The sequence below is a fragment of the Ranitomeya variabilis genome, chromosome 5, assembly GCF_051348905.1.
Source record: "Ranitomeya variabilis isolate aRanVar5 chromosome 5, aRanVar5.hap1, whole genome shotgun sequence".
Lineage (NCBI taxonomy): Eukaryota > Metazoa > Chordata > Amphibia > Anura > Dendrobatidae > Ranitomeya > Ranitomeya variabilis.
Genome location: NC_135236.1, coordinates 290,769,242 through 290,792,521, shown reverse-complemented (window position 1 = coordinate 290,792,521; position 23,280 = coordinate 290,769,242). Strand labels below are relative to the sequence as shown.

The 23,280-nt window shown below is 43.5% G+C and overlaps 1 protein-coding gene across 2 annotated transcripts in view; it reads right to left on the bottom strand.

The window, feature by feature from the left end:
• CHCHD3 (coiled-coil-helix-coiled-coil-helix domain containing 3) overlaps positions 1 to 21,632 on the bottom strand; it is a 267,662-nt gene extending 246,030 nt beyond the window's left edge. Inside the window, exons 1-2 of one of the 2 annotated variants that reach the window (XM_077264447.1) lie at positions 21,276 to 21,632; positions 8,373 to 8,487 (exon numbers count right to left, since the gene is read on the bottom strand). In XM_077264447.1, coding sequence (XP_077120562.1) covers positions 8,373 to 8,487; positions 21,276 to 21,356 — 196 coding nt within the window. In that variant the 5' untranslated portion in view covers positions 21,357 to 21,632. The remainder of the gene's footprint in view (positions 1 to 8,372; positions 8,488 to 21,275) is intronic. The other variant, XM_077264445.1, reaches the window with a different exon arrangement.
• Between the last annotated feature and the right edge of the window lie 1,648 nt (positions 21,633 to 23,280).

Below are 23,280 nucleotides of genomic sequence, written 5' to 3'. Positions count from 1 at the left end.
GCAGAGCGCCGCTTCTGCGCACGCGCGGCCAAAGGAAGATGGCCGCCCCCACCGATCACCAATGAAATAGTGCACATTGCGCTCTTTTAACTCCCCTGTGCAGTGGATTCGGGACCTTGGGCATGCGCAAACCACTACGCCACCAACGGAAAACTAAGCAAGATCTGGGGGAAGACACCACGCCCTTTTGACCAGACCAGCCTGATTGACAGGCGAAAACGGCTACTTTGGTAACGTATTTTGGCAGCATAGGTGGGGAATCGGGGTCCACAAAATACACTGTTGTAATGCACAGCTCAGGCCCTATTTAACAGTATTTTTATCTCATACTGAAAAAACGGGGTGACAGGTGCCCTTTAAAAAGGAAGCTTTTAGGATTACAGTCATGATACGTTTTAAAGTGCCGGGGTATTGTTTTTAGAAGGGACATATCCGTAATTGTTTTTGCCTTCTCAATGTCCCGGATATGTTCCCGGACTCGGATTTTCATTTCCCTTGTTGTTAATCCAATATATATTAGCTTACATGAGCATGTGGCATGGTATATGACCCCCTGAGAGGAGCAATTAAGGTTTTTTCTTATGTCGAAATTTTTAGAGCCATCAGAGTTGCAGAATGAATGTGCCTTTCTCATATTGAGACATGCTTTGCAATTTCCACAGGGGAAAAAAACATTTCTTGCCTCCTGGATTGTGGGTTTTGAAGTAGGGTCATAATGGCTATGCACTAGTAAATCTCTTAGATTGCGGCTCCTTTTTGCTACCAAGGAGGGAAAAGGGGGAAGGATTTTCCGTAGTATTGGGTCCGTCATTAAGATATTCCAATGTTTATGGAAGGCTGATTTTATATCATTCCAACGATTATTATATGTGGAGATGTACCTCACTTGATTGCTATTGTCTCTAGGTTTTTTAGAGGAATAGAGGAGTTGTTCTCTGGGTGTATTTTTAGCTCTTCTATAGCCGTTTTTTATGCTCCGTTTGCTGTACCCGCGGTTTAAAAATCTTTTAGTGAGGTCAGCTGCTTGATCCTCAAAATTAGAGGTTTCAGAGCATATTCTTTTGGCTCTTAGAAATTGACCTACTGGTATGCCTTTTATAGTGGCAGGTGGGTGTGAGGAAGTTGCATGCAGCAAAGAGTTTGTGGCAGGATCACAGTCATCCCTGATCCTAATGGTTGAGGAACCTGCTATATAACACAGTTGCCAATCGCAAGTGATGGAACGGGCACAGCTCCCGAATCCAAACCACAACTGCAACATCTTAATTTTCCTTACTACCTACCTGCCATAACATAACATAATAGTAAGTTGTACAGATGGAAGAGGTATAGTCTGTCCTGATCACACAGCTACAGAACTACACACAGACCCGTTCATGCCGTAACAAAAACCTTCATAAGACTATGTAGATGGTGATTACTGTTAGTAAGCATAGTTTTCATTTTTATTACATAAATCAATAGTACAGGTGAAAATAAGCATCTTAGCTATATTTCTGAACAGCGCATTCTGCTTCTTTCTGCACCAGGACTGATCATTCATGTACAAAAAATTCACAGACAAAATGTGTATTCAGTGAAGACAGATTGTTACAATACTGAGGTAGGAGAGGAGAGCTGCTACTGATAAGATTCTATGTAGATGGGAGCAGCTAGAGAGGGCTCCTTCCTCCTACATTAGAAGCTCAGAAATGTAACAATAGGTCTTCACTGGATACAGATTTTACCCTTGAATTGAGAATGATCAGTCCAGTGAAAAAAAAGTAACATTTCTCTGACAAGATACTTTTTTTACTTGCACTATTCAAATTAAAACGAAAGTTACTTTTTTAAGGCTTGTGGAAGTAGAGGAAGGGTAAAAATCTAAAGCCTTGAAAAAGAAAATCACCCAGTCAGGAAAGGATTAAGCATTTAACGATTACCAGACAAATAAAAACATTGCATTATTTACAGCTCAAATTTGCCCTGAATTTATACATTCATGAACCCCCCCAATAAAGGACAGCAGTCCTAAAGGCTTTTTATGAGCGTGCCATCTGCTGGAATACAGTATAGCTGGCAGGGCGGCAGACATAAAAGTTAATGAAGATGTCAGAAAGAAAAGTCTTAACAACACACTAATAATCATAAATATTAAGTCAGAAAGCAGAGCGTCACAAACAGTGCGGTGACCTGCAGCATTACCAGCGGCAGGGCGAGACTTTATTATCTGCTTTTATTGCTCCTTCAGGATTAATCTGCTTCTTTATTTCATTCCAATTTGAAACGCATAATATGCAAATAATCTTCATTTTATTGTGTGCCACCTAATAAGGACCGCAAGATGTGTCACGGTTGGATATTGCACGCCACATGAAGACAAAGCGCGCTTATGAATTCCACAAAAGTGAAGAGAAATATATGAGCTTTTGGATCTTGATAAGAAATATCAGTGACAGCTATGTCATTCGTCTACTCCAGGAAGATGCAACCATACGACATCGCAGAGAAATAAACATAAAGTGTTTATTACTAGGCTTTATTGCAATATAATAAATATACTGGGGATTTTTGTAGAGGACCCTTTCACCACTTTGTCATGATGTGGCAAGTTTTGCACGTAAAAAGGTTAAAGAGCTGAATAAAAAGTTTTGGCTTTTTTATTTCTCATCTGTTGTAGAGATATTAGCTTGTAAATTTTATATGCCAGTTTCCACTATAACAAGAGGAGCTATTATAGATTCCTCTCTGGGGCAGTTTCTTTTCCCCCTGTATAACGCTGCCCAATCATAAGCAGGAGGCGTTGTGCAGAAGAAGAAAAAAAACAACAAAAACACACCCTCTGCTCTGCATCTATTTCAGGTACAGTGGTTTTATTCCCTGATACCTGGGATAAATGCAGAGCGGTGTTTGTGATGATCCCCAACTCAGCTCACAGGATTGGCCATACCTGCAACACAAGAACATTTCTGCTTTCTTGCATACAGAATTTAGTAGTGGATATCACCACCTTTGTACCAATTAGTGAAATCCACACATACTGCATGTATATAATACTATCAATTCAAACAATGATCCAATATTAGTGTATGCTAACACTTACATATAATTCCGTCCGTACCACTAATTACTCACTTGAGCAGTGACACAGAAAGCACACATTTTTAAGGAATTAAAACAATCTTTTTTTATTGAATACATACATAATGATAATCTCTTAAAACATTAGACATATAAACCTAAATATCTCAAAATGGGGACCGACAGACTACTCCTCAGCCTCAGCAAAAAATCGCGAGTGTTCAATAAACAAATACGCTATACAACAGGGATCACCAGGTTCCTATAACAATTGAAATTTATAGAACCTCTTTATAGATAAGGACCCATATGCTGCAGCTACTCGCTATGTTAATAGTGAACTACTGCCGCAATTAAATCCATAGCGCACCAATATCCCTACCAATATCCTGGGGATCTGTGCTGTACTTAGTATAACATACACAAGGTGCCGTGCTTACTTAGCTTGAAGAGGAGTGTCCGGTCCTTCTTACCCCGACGCGCGTTTCGTGCCTCTACTTCATCAGGGGGCGTGTCGGGGAAGAGGGAAGTACATGCTCTTATAGCGCCCTGCATCCAATGCCCCTTCAGTCTCTCAAACCATGTGATCGCTGGCCGTCAGGATAATACGGCGCATTGAAACGTTCACCCGCCGCGCTCTGATGACTCATATACCTCGGTCAGGTGAGACGCCGATATGGCATGCTAGAGCTATTCAGCTCACGTGCCAATCAGCTACCTCCAGCGACCGAAGTCTTATGAGTCTGCGGTCAGGTAAATACAAATCAGTGCGCTCCCTCCCTTGGCCATACGATGACAACAGAATATATATATATGAGCCGGAGAAATAATGGATTTGCATAAAACACAATGAACAAAGAGAAATGGAGCATAAACAGTTACTTCTACATCGCTAAAAGCCGGCAGATATATAATTTAAACAATATCTTTCTTTATATAATTATAACGAATCGATTGTCAGGCGGCTGCCAAATATAGAATAGCATAAATATATTTAAAGTGCATAATTGGTGCTGTGTATCACTACATATGGTGAATAAATATCTATACAGCAAAAACAGAAAATTATTTATAAAAATTAATTAATTAATTAATTAATTTTTATAAATAATTTTCTGTTTTTGCTGTATAGATATTTATTCACCATATGTAGTGATACACAGCACCAATTATGCACTTTAAATATATTTATGCTATTCTATATTTGGCAGCCGCCTGACAATCGATTCGTTATAATTATATAAAGAAAGATATTGTTTAAATTATATATCTGCCGGCTTTTAGCGATGTAGAAGTAACTGTTTATGCTCCATTTCTCTTTGTTCATTGTGTTTTATGCAAATCCATTATTTCTCCGGCTCATATATATATATTCTGTTGTCATCGTATGGCCAAGGGAGGGAGCGCACTGATTTGTATTTACCTGACCGCAGACTCATAAGACTTCGGTCGCTGGAGGTAGCTGATTGGCACGTGAGCTGAATAGCTCTAGCATGCCATATCGGCGTCTCACCTGACCGAGGTATATGAGTCATCAGAGCGCGGCGGGTGAACGTTTCAATGCGCCGTATTATCCTGACGGCCAGCGATCACATGGTTTGAGAGACTGAAGGGGCATTGGATGCAGGGCGCTATAAGAGCATGTACTTCCCTCTTCCCCGACACGCCCCCTGATGAAGTAGAGGCACGAAACGCGCGTCGGGGTAAGAAGGACCGGACACTCCTCTTCAAGCCAAGTAAGCACGGCACCTTGTGTATGTTATACTAAGTACAGCACAGATCCCCAGGATATTGGTAGGGATATTGGTGCGCTATGGATTTAATTGCGGCAGTAGTTCACTATTAACATAGCGAGTAGCTGCAGCATATGGGTCCTTATCTATAAAGAGGTTCTATAAATTTCAATTGTTATAGGAACCTGGTGATCCCTGTTGTATAGCGTATTTGTTTATTGAACACTCGCGATTTTTTGCTGAGGCTGAGGAGTAGTCTGTCGGTCCCCATTTTGAGATATTTAGGTTTATATGTCTAATGTTTTAAGAGATTATCATTATGTATGTATTCAATAAAAAAAGATTGTTTTAATTCCTTAAAAATGTGTGCTTTCTGTGTCACTGCTCAAGTGAGTAATTAGTGGTACGGACGGAATTATATGTATATAATACTTACAGATATTTTGGGGAAGACTCACACAATGTGGGTATGTTGATGTCAGCTTGGGTTTTTATTAGCTTTTTTGTCATCTTCATAATGTACAAACGATATGGTCATGGCAATGCAAGCAGGCTCGCCTACAAGTCTGTCCGTTTCATCTAGTTTTACCCAAGTTTAAGACAATATTAACAAATATGTCTTTGTGAAATAGTGGAGCCAAACAAACTTCCATAAACATCAACAGAAAATGTAACAAGTGGCATCGGAGAACTAAACTTTTCGGTACAAAGGCTGATGGGATTTATACATACTCTTGAATTATTTAAAGTGGTTGTCCGGCTTTCGGGTGCAAGTCTTCAGTGACTATGTGCGTTGTGAAGATTCTCCAATGCCAGGAGCAGCGGGCAACTGAGTGCATATGTGCGAGTTGCATACATGTGGTTGCGTGCTGGCTAGGCATGTGCGGCCTAGCTAATGCAAGTTTTTATTTTATCTACCCGTAGGAAGTTAGATCCTACTATCACCCCCTTGATGAATTTAAGCTATTACTATGGGCATACAGGTAATTTAATGGTTAAACCAGTCTTGCCAAAATGCCTCATAGCTGAGGTGTTGATGTTGAGAAAAGCAGTCTTAATGTGATTTGTCCCAGGCTCTGGGGTGTGCGGTGCCTGGAATAAATCCCTGCCTCCTCTCTACATAATGACACCCCCCTCCCAGGCACATCATATTGACCTGTGACGTGCAGTTGTGGCGCTGTGATACCGCGTCTTCATCGATCCTCTGCACAGGCGAGTCTCTGCAACTACACAGTGACTCGCCTGCGCAGAAGATAGTTAAAGATTCTGCCCATAAAAGACTGGATAGGGTTCACATAACCGAGCAAGTGGACGGCGCATGAGCGGGATTACAGCGCTGCAACTGCACATCACAAGTCAGTGTGAAATGTATGAGAAGGGGGTGCCATTATAATGGAGAGGAGGCAGGGATTTCTTCCAGGCACCGCATGCCCGGAAGCATGGAAGAAATTATTAAAAACTTTTTCTCTCACCATCACACAGCAGGTATGAGGCACACTGTTAAGAGTGGTTTAACCATTCTATTACCTGTATGCCCATAGTAACAGCTTAAATTCGTCCAGGGGGGACAACAGATTCCCTTTAAGGGTTTGTCTCAGGACTTATTATCGAATTGACAGTCTGACTGATGTGACACCTGCCAATGACTAAAACTAACAGGAAGAGGTGTAAAAGTTTTCATGTCACTGTCTGTTTGCTCCATTGAGCTTTCTCCAGACAGGTAGATCCCATGTCTCTGCGATCCTACACGGCAATGCTTCGTCATCTCCTCTCTTCCCCATGGTTGTCAAAGTGTTAACAGCACCCAGCACACTTCAATCATGTCTTCGTGTTCATGCGTTTTTATAGTTGTAGTTTGCAGTAAAAAAGTTACTTTTCTTTAATATTTAACATGTCCTTGCACTTTATTTGGAATACATTTGTTTTGAAGCACAGTTCAGTTCACATATACGGTACATTGGAGGTTTTAAAAAAAATGACATTTTACTAGAAGAAATAGAGCAGTATAATCCATTCACTGCTCAGACATCAAGAAACATCATTTAATCAATTGCTGTCAGAAATATATATATAGCCAATATCATACACAGAAAACCGAGAAAAGACATTTCGAATATATTTTGAAGAAATAAAACTGGGAGAAAGCTTTTCAATAAGCCACAAACTTTGCCAAAACTGCAAAAGGTCACATTTTCATAAATGCTGTAAATAAGGCCTTACAGAAGGAGATCAAACTAATTCCACATTCAGCATGGGAAGTACAGATTGCCTCTCGGATATTCTGAGTGGCTGCCGTCTGTGTGGTTACACAGAAGAACATATGGGGAATAAAAGGCAACGGGAAGCGTTACAATGTGTGCCCGATGCGAGTCTGTAAAGAAGACGGCAGCTGCACATACCAAATATTAAGGAAACACTTCTCTTTTACAATGAGTAGTTTGGCAAACCGTTCTTTAGAAGAGCTCGCAGGTCCTCCAAATCCCGAGACTCTTATTTGTGGAAAGCGAGAGGCTTCTCTATTGCTCAAGTTTATGGCATTCACTACAAGAAATCAGCTCTTCAGCAGCCTCTCAAATCAGTGTTTCTTGGGTTACTGACATCTATGAACGTAATTTCTATTCAGACACTTAGCAGAACACGTGCTGATCAAACCCACAAAAAATTGATAATATTAGTAGTGTTGAGCGAATGTGCTGGGATAAGTTGTTATTTGAGTATTCTCGTGTGCCAACAGTGCATATTGGGCACCCTCGAATACTATGTTCGAGTCGCAGCAACTGCAGGTCTCGCTTTTATTTTGTTTTAGATTAACAAAACGTTAAGTTTGCATATTTTTTGTCACATAATAGGTCCCAATGTTTTCTAAAAGACCTGAAAGGGGCTTCACACTTTATCATTTAATCTATATTTTATTTTGCATTTTTCGCAGTCACTGAGGAACTCCTAGCTCGATTGGAAGTCACATCAAGTCAAAAATTTTAATATATTGACAGTGGAGAATAAAAAAAAAAAATATTCTGATATTTCAACTCTCAGGCACATCATTCAATATAAAATGTACACTCTGATATCAGATCACCCAGCATGACACTCCTGCTGGGATAGCACATCTGTAATGCTGTGGATGATATAATAAATTAATGCAGCCATGACCCAAGGCTCCTAAGGGAAGAAGACAAGCCACAAAAGACAGTCACAAGCCACCAGACTTTGGGGACCATTGGTCTCAGGGTGCATTCACATGTTAGTGTGAAATGTCCGAGTGCTGTCCAATTTTTTAACCACAGTACTCGGACCCATAGAGATTCACAGATCCATTCATACATTCGTGAAAATTACAGATCCAAGAACGAAATCCGTGAAACTCAAGAGCATGTCCTATAGTAATGTGATGTGGAGGGTTAGAATAGGATGTACCTAGTGGGTCTGTGCGCTGCCTGATAAAGAAAAAAAATGGTTAGCAAACAGATATTCATATAAGGGGAAAGACACCTATGTGATATCACTGTGCAAAAAGGTATTGGGAGGACTAAAGTCAAGAACTTTACCATGAGTATGCTGGAAATACTAGCTACATACCTGCATAGCTACTAGAGATGGGCTGTTCAGCGGGAAGCCTTGGGAGTGAAGCTGGTGGTGGTGATGGTCTGAGAGAAGGAGATTCTCTCATACGGTTGATAACATTTTCAGAGAGCTATAAAAAAAAAGACAAAGCAATAAGCCTAAGTAAAATTAATGTTATTAATGGCTACCTAACATGAAACAAGTCTTCCCCTATTAAAGTACAGTAAATGGCGTCACCTAGTGCCAATAGTGTCTGTAGTGGGAAGGATACAACTCTTGCCAGAGTTCTGCTCCCATACCTAAACAGAAATGCCACAGTTCCAAATGCAAACCTAGCCTTAGACAAATAAAACATTACAGTAAACTGGATAGGAAAACAAATACTCATCAGATCTCGCATACTTTTTTAATGACTTTTAAAGGCATATTGGCCAATTAGCAATAATCATTTGGGAATGTAGCAGTCAGACCTACACAGATATGACTGGTAGGGTTTATTCACTAGACATGCCATAAAAAAGAGAAAAAAAAATGTAATGTGGGGCGTATTATAGACAACTCTCCATTACTAACCACTGGGCTTGATGTCACCTGACAATACAAAGGTGACATCAACTCCCCCAACTATCACCCCACTTGCCACTGAACCACGGCATGTCGGAAGAGCGAGGCTAAGTGCCAGATCTGGCGCATCTTATGGATGCGCCATTTCTGGGACGGCTGAGATCTGATGTTTTCAGTCTTTGAAAGTCGCCAATATCCACGGCCCCTTCCTAGGCTATTAATTTCAGTCCACTGCTGTCTGCCTAGCCTTTGCTGATTATTAATTATAGGGGGACCCAAAGTCATTTCTCTTGGGGGTGTACCCCACTTTAATAACCAGTAAAGGCTAATTATACAGCTGTGAGCTGATATTAATAGTCTTGGAAGCTCCATGCGTATTACCTTCTTCCCAGGCTATAAACATCTTCCCCCAGCTAGTCGCTTTTCCTCTGCTGGTTAATAAAATGTTGGGTGATGCCACACTTTTTTTCCAAGAAAAGAATTAAGGATGTAAAAAAATACATGTAAAGTAAGCCAATTTGTTTGTAACTAACATCTTTAGATCTAACTATTCTAGGTGTAAATATCTATTCTATCGGGTCACACTGTGATTTTACTATACGCGGCAGATGATTTGTCAGTTTTTCAAAAGGACATGGGGGATACCACGCCTTTTTTTTCCAAAAGGAATTTACCTTAAAAAAAACAAACACATGTACAGTAAACTACATACAATCCACTGATTATATACTGTATATCTTTCTGTATCTAATCTCTTTCTCTATATCTTGAATATTTCCTTGGAAAACTGTAAATTACATAGAGAATTGCTGTATGTAAAAGTTTATATTAAAGTCGCATTGCAATCGGATCGCATTCTAATTGCAATAGGATGTAAATTGGATCCTAGGTGATAAAAATCAAATTGTACTTGCATGAAAAAAGCATGACATTCGTCTGACAATAAAATCGGACTGATTTTAAAATCAGTAGTGTGTTTCCAGCCATAGAGATACAGTAGCATCAGGCTACAGCCCACAGAGGTTGCTCAGGCAGCGTAGCTCATCCAGGATGGCACATCAATGAGAGATGTGGCAAAATGGGTTGCTGTATCTATCAGCACAGTGTCCAGAGCATGGAGCAGATACTGTGCCAGGAGATAGGCCAGTACACCAGGAGACGTGAAGGTAACCATAGGGGGGCAACCCCTTTATTTGTTATCTGATAGGTTAGATCAAATCATATGAGTAATGAATTGTAAATCGACACCTAAATAATAATATTACAAACCACTGCGCTAAAACTAAGGCTGAAATATCAATATACTTACTTCTATTATGGCTGTTTGTGTGTTGTATGAGAATCCTTATGGGTAAAGGGTTGCACCTAGTTACAGCGATTTTACTGAAAGGTAAAGTATACAGAAGATCGGTATATTATTTGGGCCGTACAAATAAGTTATCAAGGATATTAATTGAATGCACTTACTCCTCATATGAGGTTTTATAGGCTGCACCTGGAGTGTTCCTATATGGGGTTAAGTGTTTCTCGGTGTGATAAACCAAATGCTGAAAGGTAGAATATGCAAAAAATCAGTATAATATTTGGACCGTATAAATGTATTATCATAAGTATTGGTGAAATACACTTACTCTTTTTATAAGACTATATAGGCTGCATCCAGAGTGTTCCTATATGTGATTGAGCATTTCTCTTTCCACAGTGTGACAAATTGAATGCTAATAAATAAATAGAGTAAAAATGTCAGCAGTACCTTAAATCAATTGGGTTATTACTAACCACAACAATTGCGGCAGTATCAATAAGAATCAGCCGGCACTCACCACATCCTGCTTAGAAAAAACCACATACGGTGAAGATGGCGAGGTAATCCTCTGAAAGCAGTGCTGTTTGTATTGCTTAAATTAGCTCAGCGGATTGTGGTGCGGTCTGTACCTGAGGCCGAGGTTCCTGGACGGTAACGTCCCAGTGAGTGGCAAGAAGGTACCAGCGCCTAGCGTGCCCCGGCCGGAAGCAACGCTGAGGACGCGGTGCCGAGATGGGGGTGGAGCTAGTGTGACGTCACAGAAAGCAGGGACGGGTGCGCGAGAGACAAGCTGCCAACTAGTTTTGAGGGGTAACTCCCCTCTTCGTCAGGGCTATCGTCAGGGCTTCGTTAGCCCTGACGAAGAGGGGAGTTACCCCTCGAAACTAGTTGGCAGCTTGTCTCTCTCGCGCACCCGTCCCTGCTTTCTGTGACGTCACACTAGCTCCGCCCCCATCTCGGCACCGCGTCCTCAGCGTTGCTTCCGGCCGGGGCACGCTAGGCGCTGGTACCTTCTTGCCACTCACTGGGACGTTACCGTCCAGGAACCTCGGCCTCAGGTACAGACCGCACCACAATCCGCTGAGCTAATTTAAGCAATACAAACAGCACTGCTTTCAGAGGATTACCTCGCCATCTTCACCGTATGTGGTTTTTTCTAAGCAGGATGTGGTGAGTGCCGGCTGATTCTTATTGATACTGCCGCAATTGTTGTGGTTAGTAATAACCCAATTAATTTAAGGTACTGCTGACATTTTTACTCTATTTATTTATTAGCATTCAATTTGTCACACTGTGGAAAGAGAAATGCTCAATCACATATAGGAACACTCTGGATGCAGCCTATATAGTCTTATAAAAAGAGTAAGTGTATTTCACCAATACTTATGATAATACATTTATACGGTCCAAATATTATACTGATTTTTTGCATATTCTACCTTTCAGCATTTGGTTTATCACACCGAGAAACACTTAACCCCATATAGGAACACTCCAGGTGCAGCCTATAAAACCTCATATGAGGATAAAATCGCTGTAACCAGGTGCAACCCTTTACCCATAAGGATTCTCATACAACACACAAACAGCCATAATAGAAGTAAGTATATTGATATTTCAGCCTTAGTTTTAGCGCAGTGGTTTGTAATATTATTATTTAGGTGTTAATTTTTCTAACAGAGTCCTGCACAGAACCTGTTTTAACCACGTGCAGCTTCCAAGGCCCCCACCTTATCTTTTCAGGTGATTAAGCGCCAGTGTATATACATTTTTTTCTCTTTTTTAGTCACTACGAATTGTAAATCGAACTTATTGTTTTGTGATCGTTGTTATTCGGAGATTTTTTCAATGCTGGGGGCTCTATACCCTTATTTCTCAGGACTGTTAAAAAGCAGCCCTGAGGAATAAGTACCCTAAACTGCTGCCGTTAAAAGGCATATCGGCGTTCGTTAAGGGGTTAACTAGACAATAGTGTAGCACTGAAAGAAAGAAAAAAAAAAAAAAAAAAGGATGTTTGTTTACATTTTTAATTTCGCCTCTCCGATGCAGAGATATTAGAGATCAAAGTATTTGGCAACTACTTAAATTTAACAACAGCTAACTTATTAAGTGTTATCAGATAGTTTTCACTAGGGGCGTTTACTTCTTTCTCACTGTATGATGTTGTCTAATCATAAGCAGGCAGCAACACTATGGAGAAAGAAAGAGCAGGTTTCTCAGTGTGTGAGGTGTAATTATATAGCTCTGATACAAGTGCTAACCTCCTGCATAAGTCAGTGTGGGGGAAGGTGCAGTGCACCTGAGTTTAGATGCATCACATTACAAGCCCTTTTATCAGCTCGCCTCCTCAAAGCACTGTCACCTCTGCTGTACTGACCCCAGACACACAAACACAGTCCAGATATATGGCAGTAATCACACTTATCTCTTGTGCTAGTGCAACTTGAAATCTCTCAGCACTGAGATGAAGGAAATTGTGTCTGGAAAATGGAAGCTATTCTGGGCTTACTGGAGTAAGAACAAACCACTAGTAGATGTGAGATGTTTGTTTATTGTCAACACATTTCAGAGTCACGCAGACTCTTTCTTCAGGGCTACCATACATAACTGTGTATGGCAGGCAATCCCAGCATGTTTTATTTTGTTGGCTGTCTTATGCTACGTTCACATTAGCGGCGGGCGCCGCAGCGGCGCCGCATGCGTCATGCGCCCCTATATTTAACATGGGGGCGCATGGACATGCGTCGCACTTGCGATTTGCGCCGCATGCGTCGCCCGCGTCCTGGCGCAGAGGACGCAGCAAGTTGCATTTTTGCTGCGTCCAAAATCAATTAAAAAAAGGACGCATGCGGCACAAAACGCAGCGTTGTGCATGCGTTTTGGTTTGCGTTGTGCGCTGCGGCGCCAACGCTGCGGCGCACAACGCAAATGTGAACGTAGCATAACAGCCACAAAACATGCAGGGCGGAGACTGGAGAATGTCACTCATGCACCCGTAATACTCGGTGCATATTCGAGCATGCGTATGCAAAGTAAAGTAGAGAGCACTTGCGCTCAACACTATTCATCATATAGGCACAATTTTTTTTTTTAAGTTTTGAAAAAACCCTAAGGTTATGTGCACACGTTGCGGTTTTTCGTGTGTTACCACGGCAATTTTGGAAGCACGGAATTGCATCAAATCCGCAGTGTAGTGCACCACCAATATAAGTCAACTAGATGGTGGCCCGATTCTAACGTATCGGGTATTCTAGAATATGCATGTCCACGTAGTATATTGCCCAGCCACGTAGTATATTGCCCAGCCACGTAGTATACAGCACAGAGCCACGTAGTATATTGCCCAGCCACGTATGTGACAGGTTAAAAAATAAAAATATACTCACCTTACGATGGTACCCTTGTAGTTCTGTTGCCTGCTTCTCGCGCAGGACCTGTGATGACGTTGCGCTCACATGAGTGTCGCGGTAGGTCCTTCTCGCGCAGGCGCGCAAGACCTGTGATGACGTCGCGGTCACATGACCGTGACGACATGGCAGGTCCTTTTTGCAGACCATTCTTGCACCGGAACCTGCCTGGAGCGTCGCGAGGAGCGGGAAAGGTGAGTATATAATGATTTCTTATTTTTTTTATTATTTTTACCATTAGATGTTTTTACAATTGACGCTGCATAGGCAGCATCAATAGTAAAAACTTGGTCACACAGGGTTAATAGCGGCGGTAACGGTGTGAGTTACCCGCGGCATAACGCGGTCCGTTACCGCCGGCATTAACCCTGTGTGAGCCGTGACTGCGGGGAGTATGGAGCGGGCGCCGGGCAGTGACTGCAAGGGAGTAGGGAGGGGCTAATCGGACTGTGGCCGCCGCTGATTGGTCGCGGCAGCCATGACAGGCAGCTGCCGAGACCAATTAGCGACTTGGATTCCATGACAGACAGAGGCCGCGACCAATGAATATTCATGACAGACAGACAGAAGGACAGAGACGGAAGTGACCCTTAGACAATTATATAGTAGATGGGAAATTGAGAATTGATGTGCACATGCTGTGGAAAAATACATGCGGATTTGCAGCGTTTTACTTTCCACAGCATGTCAATTCTTTTTGCGAATCTACAGCGTTTCGGCACCCATTGACTACCATTGAGTCAGGCATATCAGCAGCAAAACCACACGTTTAAAAAAATCTGCTGTTTTGTTGCGGAGTTGTGTGCGAGAAACGCTGCAAAGCGTGAGGAGAGTATGTGGGCGGAGACTATGTTGTGTGCGGGCGGAGTATGTGTGTAGGCAGGCATCGTCCGATGGGGCAGCTATGCATGCTACAGGGACAGCTAGCAGATGATGGGACAGTAGTAATCCCATCATCCGGCTACTGTGTTCAAGTGTTAACAAAAAAAAAAACAAAAAAAAACAGTACATATGGATTACGTTGGAACAGGGAATATTTGTGTTGGTTTATTATTTTATTTTTATTACAGGAGATCGAGGGCGTCGCAGGAATTAGGCGTATAATAAAGATGACAAACTGTGTGGTGTTTTATTTCATTAAATTACTTTATTCTGGCTTTGTTTATTTAGCCCCTTAACAACTATAGGATTAGGCTATTAATATCAGCCCGCAGCTGTCAGCATAGCCTTTTCTGGTAATTAATTATAGGGGGACCTTATGTTTTTGGGGGGAGTCCCCCTATTTTAATACCCAGTAAAGGCTAAATATACAGCTACGGGCTGATATTCATAGCCTGGGAAGATCCATGGGTATAAACCCCTTCCTAGGCCATAAACATCAGCCCCCAGTTGTTGGCTTTCTCTGGCGCAGAAAATTGCACGGGAGCCCTTGCCATTTATTTATTTTTTTTAAATTAAACAGATATTGCGTTTAAGGCTACTTTCACACTTATCCTTCGGTACGGGCCCGTCACAATGCGTCGTATCGACGGACGCTGTGAATAACTGCAAGACGTGGGCAGCGGATGCAGTTTTACAACGCATCCGCTGCCCATTCTGCAGTCCGGGGATGAGAGGGCGGAGTTTCGGCCGCCACGCACAAAAAAAGTTACATGGAACTTTTTTTGTGCCGACGGTCCGACGCAACGCGGCAATGCGTCGCTAATGCAAGTCTATGGAGAAAAAACGCATCCTGCGGACAACTTTGCAGGATGCGTTATTTTCTCCAAAACGACGCATTGCGACGTACGTCACACGATGCTAGTGTGAAAGTAGCCTAAGGCCGGGGGTAACACTTGCGAGAAACTCGCACCTCAGTACCCAGCACTACTGCCGGCACTCGGGAGCGGAGTGTGCGGCTGCATGTATTTCTATGTAGCTGAATGCTTCTGTCCTAGTGCTGGCAGCAGAGCCAGGTACTGAGGTGCGAGACTCGTGAGTTTCTCGCAAGTGTGACCCCGGCCTTAGATCTATCTATGTACAGATCTATGTACAGATATATCTGTAGGCCTATCTATCTTTCTGTGTGTGTAAACATTATTCTTCAATGGAGTATGTAAAAGAAGAGGTTGGACAAAAAAATGACATCACAATTATTTTTTTGTTAAATAACAGATCTTTATTTAGCCGCCAAAAACGCAGACAAATCCACATGAAAAAAAAACGCATGAAAATCTACATCAAAAACACGCGGATTATTAACTGCGTTTTCTGCCAAGAGATGCAGAATCTGAGCAGAAAATTCCACAGGCAAATCTGCAACGTGTGCACATACCCTAAGCCCAACCTCAAATCTAACGGCAAAGAATGAAAGAAATAAAAATTATAAAATTTTAAAAAATTAATCTAAGGGAATGACATACTAATTATTGGCTTTTGATCACTGTGATAGGGTCTAATAGTAATCAAAAGGAACCAATAGGGAAAAAAAACAGCTTTTTTTTTTACTTGATCACCGTTATTCATTGACTAACAGTGATCACATGATCGGGGTGCGGAAAAATAAAGCCATGATCTAGTTCTGCAGGGTCTCAGCTACCCCTGGTAGCTGAAACCACGAAGATTTTAAGACTATGCAGGGCGCTATACCCTTATTGCTGTTTTAAAATGACGATGAGGGATTTAGGCTACTTTCACATTAGCGTCGTGCACTGCACGTCGCTATGCATCGTTCTGTTGAAAAAACGCATCCTGCAAAATTGCTTGCAGGATGCGTTTTTTCTCCATAGACTTGAATTAGCGACGCAGTGCCATACGGCGCAACAGTCATGCGACGGTTGCGTCGGACCGTCGGCACAAAAAAACGTTGCATGTAACTTTTTTTGAGCGTCGATAGCGTCTTTTCCGACCGCGCATGCGCGGCCGGAACTCCGCCCCCGCCTCCCCGCACATCACAATGGGGCAGCGGATGCGATGTAAAACAGCATCCGCTGCCCCCGTTGTGCAGCGCTTCCACACTATGCAACGGTGCGCTGCAACGTCGCATAGCGACGTGCAGTGCACGACGCTAGTGTGAAAGTAGCCTAAGGCCCCATCGCAAAAGCCATTTTAATGTGAATCAACGGTCGTTAAGGGGTTAAAAACATTTCCTTAGACAAGCCTACGACCTCAACTCACTAACCTAACTCTCCCCTGTTCCCTCCTAAGGGTATGTGCACATCCGCAGCGGATTTGACGCTGCGGATCCGCAGCAGTTTTCCCAAAGTTTACAGTACCATGTAGACCTATGGGAAAAAAAAAACCGCTGTACACATGCTGCGGAAAATTCCGCGCGGAAACGCAGCGGATTATTTTCCGCAGTATGTCAATTCTTTGTGCGGATTCCGCAGCGGTTTTCAACAAGCACCAATAGGAAAGTGCAGTTGAAAACCCGCAGAGGAATCCGCAGAAGAAACCGCGAGAAAATCCGCAGTGGTTTTGCACTGCGGATTTTCCAAATCCGCTGCGGAAAAATCTGCAGCAGAATCCGCAACGTGGGCACATACCCTAAATGTTCATCATTATCTGCTCCCTCCTATTCGTCTGTCTCCACGTCCTCCATACACCCAACAGCACAGGGTAACTGCACTTAGATCCTGCCTGCTGACCGAATCATGCAGCTTAATTATTTGTTTTAACGATGGCCGGACCATAGATAACAACACGTTCTAGCTATTGTCTCCCCCTATATCCTTATAGATTATAAGCTTGTGAGCAGGGCCCTCACTCCTCATGTAACTGTTGAAATGTGTTACATTGTTTTTACTGTCTGTATAAGACCCAGATTAATTGTACAGTGGCACTATATAAATATAATTATTATATTTATATTAGACTCAGTGTTCTATGCTGCAGATCTAGCAGCGCTTTTGCTCTGTATATCCTCGTCCACACCGTAGCTTTCTGTGTACAATGTATAGTGACAGGGAGAAGTAATCAGTGCTGGGGGTATGGTTAGACTAAGGCCGCCATCACACATGCGAGTTTTACGGACGTAAGAGCGCAGAAACTACGTCCGTAAAACTCGCATAACATACGGCACAATGATTCTCAATGGGTCTAGTCCTATCAGCCGTACAAAATCGCAGCATGCTGCGTTTGTCAGCGTATTGCGCAAAAAAATCGCCAATGAAAGTCTATGGGGGCGAGAAAAATACAGATTCCACACGGACCAGCAGTGTGACTTGCGAGAAATATGCAGCGGTGTTAGTGAAAAGTCGGTATTTCAATTGCCGGCTTTTCATTTCTCCTGCCTAAACCCGACAGGATATGAGACATGGTTTACATACAGTAAACCATCTCATATCCCCTTTTTTTTTTGCATATTCCACACTACTAATGTTAGTAGTGTGTATGTGCAAAATTTCAGCGCTGTAGCTGCTAAAATAAAGGGTTAAATGGCGGAAAAAAATGGCGTGGGCTCCCGCGCAATTTTCTCCGCCAGAGTGGTAAAGCCAGTGACTGAGGGCAGATATTAATAGCCAGGAGAGGGTCCATGGTTATTGGCCCCCCCGTGGCTAAAAACATCTGCCCCCAGCCACCCCAGAAAAGGCACATCTGGAAGATGCGCCTATTCTGGCACTTGGCCACTCTCTTCCCACTCCCTGTAGCGGTGGGATATGGGGTAATGAAGGGTTAATGCCACCTTGCTATTGTAAGGTGACATTAAGCCAGATTAATAATGGAGAGGCGTCAATTATGACGCCTATCCATTATTAATCCATTTGTCTGAAAGGGTTAAAAAACACACACACATGATTTAAAAGTATTTTAATGAAAGAAACAAACAGGTTGTTTTAGTATTTTATTGTTCTCTCAATCCATCAGGAACACCCTCGCTTGGCAAAACAATAAACACACAATATACATACCTTCTGATGTCCTATCACGTCCCACGAGGTAATCCATCTGAAGGGGTTAACTAATATTACAGGCATGAGCTGCGCTAAACCACTCGCTCGTGCCTGTAATCCCCGGGAGCTGAAAGGAAAGCAGAGTGATCTATACTTACATTCAGTTGCGGTGATGCGCCCCTGCTGGATGTTCTCATGAACTGCAGCCTGGGAACTTTTTCCCACGCTCCAGGTCATATGAGGACATCCACCAGGGGGCGCATCACCGCGACTGAAGGAAATGTAGGTCAATGACCTACATTTCCTTCATTCGCCGGGGAATTACAAGCACGAGCACAGCTGCATTTGCAGGGCTCCTGCTTGTAAATTATTTTAACCCCTTCAGATGGATTACCTCGTGGGACGTGATGGTTCAACAGAGGGTATGTATCTTGTGCATTTATTGTTTTGCCAAGCGAGGGTCTGCAAATGGATTGAGAGAGCAATAAAATATTAAAACAACCGCTGTGTTTATTTCATTAAAATACTTTTTAATCATGTGTGTGTTTTTTAACCCTTTCAAACAATTGGATTAATAATGGATAGGTGACATAATTGACGCCTCTCCATTATTAATCTGGCTTAATGTCACCTTACAATAGCAAGGTGGCATTAACCCTTCATTACCCCATATCCCACCGCTACAGGGAGTGGGAAGAGAGTGGCCAAGTGCCAGAATAGGCGCATCTTCCAGATGTGCCTTTTCTGGGGTGGCTGGGGGCAGATGTTTTTAGCCACGGGGGGGCCAATAACCATGGACCCTCTCTAGGCTATTAATATCTGCCCTCAGTCACTGGCTTTACCACTCTGCCGGAGAAAATTGCGCGGGAGCCCACGCCAATTTTTTCCGCCATTTAACCCTTTATTTTAGCAGTTACAGCACCCAAATTTTGCACATACACACTACTAACATTAGTAGTGTGGAATATGCTAAAAAAAAGGGGATATGAGATGGTTTACTGTATGTAAACCATGTCTCATATCCTGTCGGGTTTGGGAAGGAGAAATTAAAAGCCGGCAATTGAATTACCGGCTGTTCACAGATATCGCGCTGAAGTAAATATAAATACAGAATATATATATATATGTGTCTCAATGACATATATATATATATATATATATATATATATATATATATATATATATATATATATATACTGTATATATGTTTTCCCGAACATTTGAGCACAAATCCATTAGATGTCGGTTTTGCAAGCTTGCGAGAAAATATCGCAGTACGGATGCCATACGGATTACATACGGAGGATGCCATGCGCAAAATACGCTGACACACCCTGCCTACGGATCAATATTTTTGGAACATTTGTCCGTATTACGGCAGTATTACGGCCGTAAAATACGGACCGTATTGTCTTACGCCAAGTGTGACGCTGGCCTAAGAGGCACAAGGACTGTTGTCTAGTGATGAGCGAATATACTCATTACTCGAGATTTCTTGAGCACGCTCGGGGGTCCTCCGAGTATTTTTTCGTGCTCGGAGATTGTTTTTCTTGCCGCAGCTGAATGATTTACATCTATTAGCCAGTATTAGTACAAGAGGGGGTTGCCTGGTTGCTAGGCAACCCCCACATGTACTTATGCTGGCTAACAGATGTAAATCATTCAGCTGCGGCAAGAAAAACAATCTCCGAGCACGAAAAAATACTCGGAGGACCCCCGAGCGTGCTCAAGAAATCTCGAGTAAGGAGTATATTCGCTCATCACTACTGTTGTCCTCTAATGAGCGAGCATGCTCTGATAAGGTGTTAGTAAGCAGAGTATCTTTGGCTTGCTCTAATACGATGAGTCCTCGCACCTGCACGTCAGCCACAACACAAGCAGAGATGTCCTGTTTGTTAGGTAATCCCTGCATGTGTTGCGGCTGTTGAACAGCTGTGGGAACTCGAACATAGTATTAGAGCACACTTAAGACACTCTATTAGCACATGAGCATGCTCGGATAACACCTTATTTGAGCACACGCGCTCATCAATATCGTCCTCTACTGATAATCTAATGCTGATAAAACTGTGATCGTACTGAAACAGCAAAACACAGCCCAGTAAGTGAAGCCTCACTGGAATCAGGGTCTCTGTACCTATGTTTATGGTGTGACAGTGATGGTGATGCCTATAAAGCACCGTGGAATACTATGGCGATGGTGATGCCTATAAAGCACCGTGAAATACTATGGTGCTATATAAGAAAACTAATAATGTTTTATAGATTTTCCTATGGGTAAAAACTAAATAACTTTGTTACTCCAGATGCAGAAAACTTTATGGAAGTCTAAGATCGGATATTTTTACTGGGAGTTGTCCTTTCAGATGAGGAGCATTACAGCATTACCTCATAAGGAATGTATATGGTGGAGATAAGGATGGCCAATGAGAAGAACACATTAGGTGACTGCGACAACCTTGAGAAAGGTCACAAAAGGGCCCGAAACTGGAACGTCACCCTCAGGATCTCTGAGGGCGGCCATGTCCGCCTGTTATTCCCTCCTGGTGCAGGACCACCACCAGACCCCACAGGACAGGACAGGACAGGGCGACAGAGCCCCACACAGCACTGAAGCACCAGGAGGAGGAGCAGCCGTAAAGTGCCACTCATCAGCAGCACGGCAGCACATGGGCACACTGACACAGGCTGGCAGGGAGGGACATATAGGGCAGCCTGCACCGCTCCGCGCCACGTGAGACGCCCTTGGCACGTCCTCGCTGTCACTCACCCGGATTCCTTTAACCACCGTGATGTTATCATTCTCGTCCGCCTCGAAGGAGACTCGCCTGGTGCTGCCGGTGCCTCCCATGACAAAGTCCGCCTGACAGGCACTATCCCCGGGACAGCGGCCGGGTCACACACTACAGGCCGCACAAGGGGACACAAGCCGGCAGCCGCTCATCAACTACAACGCTACTGATTGGTCACTGGCGACGACGCCCCGCCTACAAGTCATGATAATGGCCGCTCATTGGTGAGGGAGTGTCCGTAACTTAGAGGCGGAAAGTTTCTCCGGGTTGGAAAGTGTTGGTGCTGTCACTGTCTGACACTGTCATTCCTCAGCGAGCTGCCTGAGAGTGCGGACCATGTTTCCGAGGCGCCGCGCTGCAGTCATTGCTCTCCAGGTTGGCTACTTTCACACTACCGTCGGGCACTGTACGTCGCAATGCGTCCTTTTGCAGAAAAAACGCATCCTGCAAAAGTGCTTGCGGGATGCGTTTATTCTCCATAGACTAGCATTAGCGACGCATTGCCATACGTCGCAACCGTCGTGCGACGGTTGCGTCGGACCATCGCCACCAAAAAACGTTTGTAACGTTTTTTGGTGCGTCGTTCCCGTCTTTTCCGACCGTGCATGCGCTGCCGGAACTCCGCCCCCTCCTCCACGCACCTCACAACGGGGCAGCGGATGCATTGAAAAACAGCATCCGCTGCCCCCGTTGTGCGGCGCTTTCACTGCTAGCGTCGGTGCGCCGCAACATCGCATAGCATCGGGCACTGCACGTCGCAATGCGTCGTTGTGGAGAAAAAACGCATCCTGCAAAGTTGCCCGCAGAATGCGTTTTTTCTCCATAGACTTTTATTAGCGATGCATTGCGTCGCAGTGCCACACGTTGCAACCGTCGTGCGACGGTTGCATCGTGTTTTGGCGGACTGCCGCCACAAAAAAAGTTACATGTAACTTTGTGCGTCGAGTCCACCATTTTCGACCGCACCAGCATGGCCGAAACCCCGCCCCCTCCTCCCCGGACCTTGCAATGGGGCAGCGGAAGCGTCGTAAGACTGCTTCCGCTGCCCACGTCGGGCATTTTTTTCACAGTATGCGTTGGGCCGACGCAGCGCGACTGCATGCTCACGTTACAGGGCTGGCCACTCACTCGAAGCATTTTTCCTCACATGAGGTGTGCTTTTGTTTTTTCACTGCTGGACACATATTTGGACTTTTGTGAATTTTTTTTTCATTGAAAAAAGAAAAAATTCTCTTCTTCCCATTAGGGCTTATTCAGACGAGCATAAATCGGTCCATGTGCTGTGAAAACAACCCCCTCACATGGGCGCGCACCGGTGTTATTGGGCCGCTCATATGAGCGTTGGGTTACACAGACGGATGGGCCACAGCCAGAATAGTATTGCAGCGTGCCAGGGTCCCGTCCGTGTGTCAGGTCAGACTCAGCCATTCAGGTTGGAGGGACGCACAAAACGTTGCCTCCCATAGGGATCAACTATAAAACCTGGGTTTTCAGATGCTGTAGGGAGGATGATCCATGCGGGATACGTTGAGCACCCATAGACAGTGTCATCTCATCCAAAATGAAGAGAATAGTGCATGCTGGGATTTTTATGTTTTTTCAAACAGACTTTGGGCCCACAGCAAGGCGCGGACTGCACTCAGATGTTTACGTTTTTGTTTTTGGGGTTTTTTGCAGACAACCTGTATACAAAACCAGAATACACGTGAGCCAATGTCAATACATGTTCAGTTTGTAAATCCCACAGCTAGAGTGCATGCAAGAGTATTAACATGGACAAAACAGAATTGGGCCTCTTTCTCCCATCTCACTCAATCCTCCCCCAACAGATATATCGATCAAAGACAATGGCTTCTCACTCTCCCCAGTCCCACAATCTCGCTGTATCGAGATAACTCTTGATTCTGATCTACCCTTCAAACCACATATCCAAGCCTTTTCCTTCATCCATACATTTCTTAAGAATCTACAAAAACACAAGTG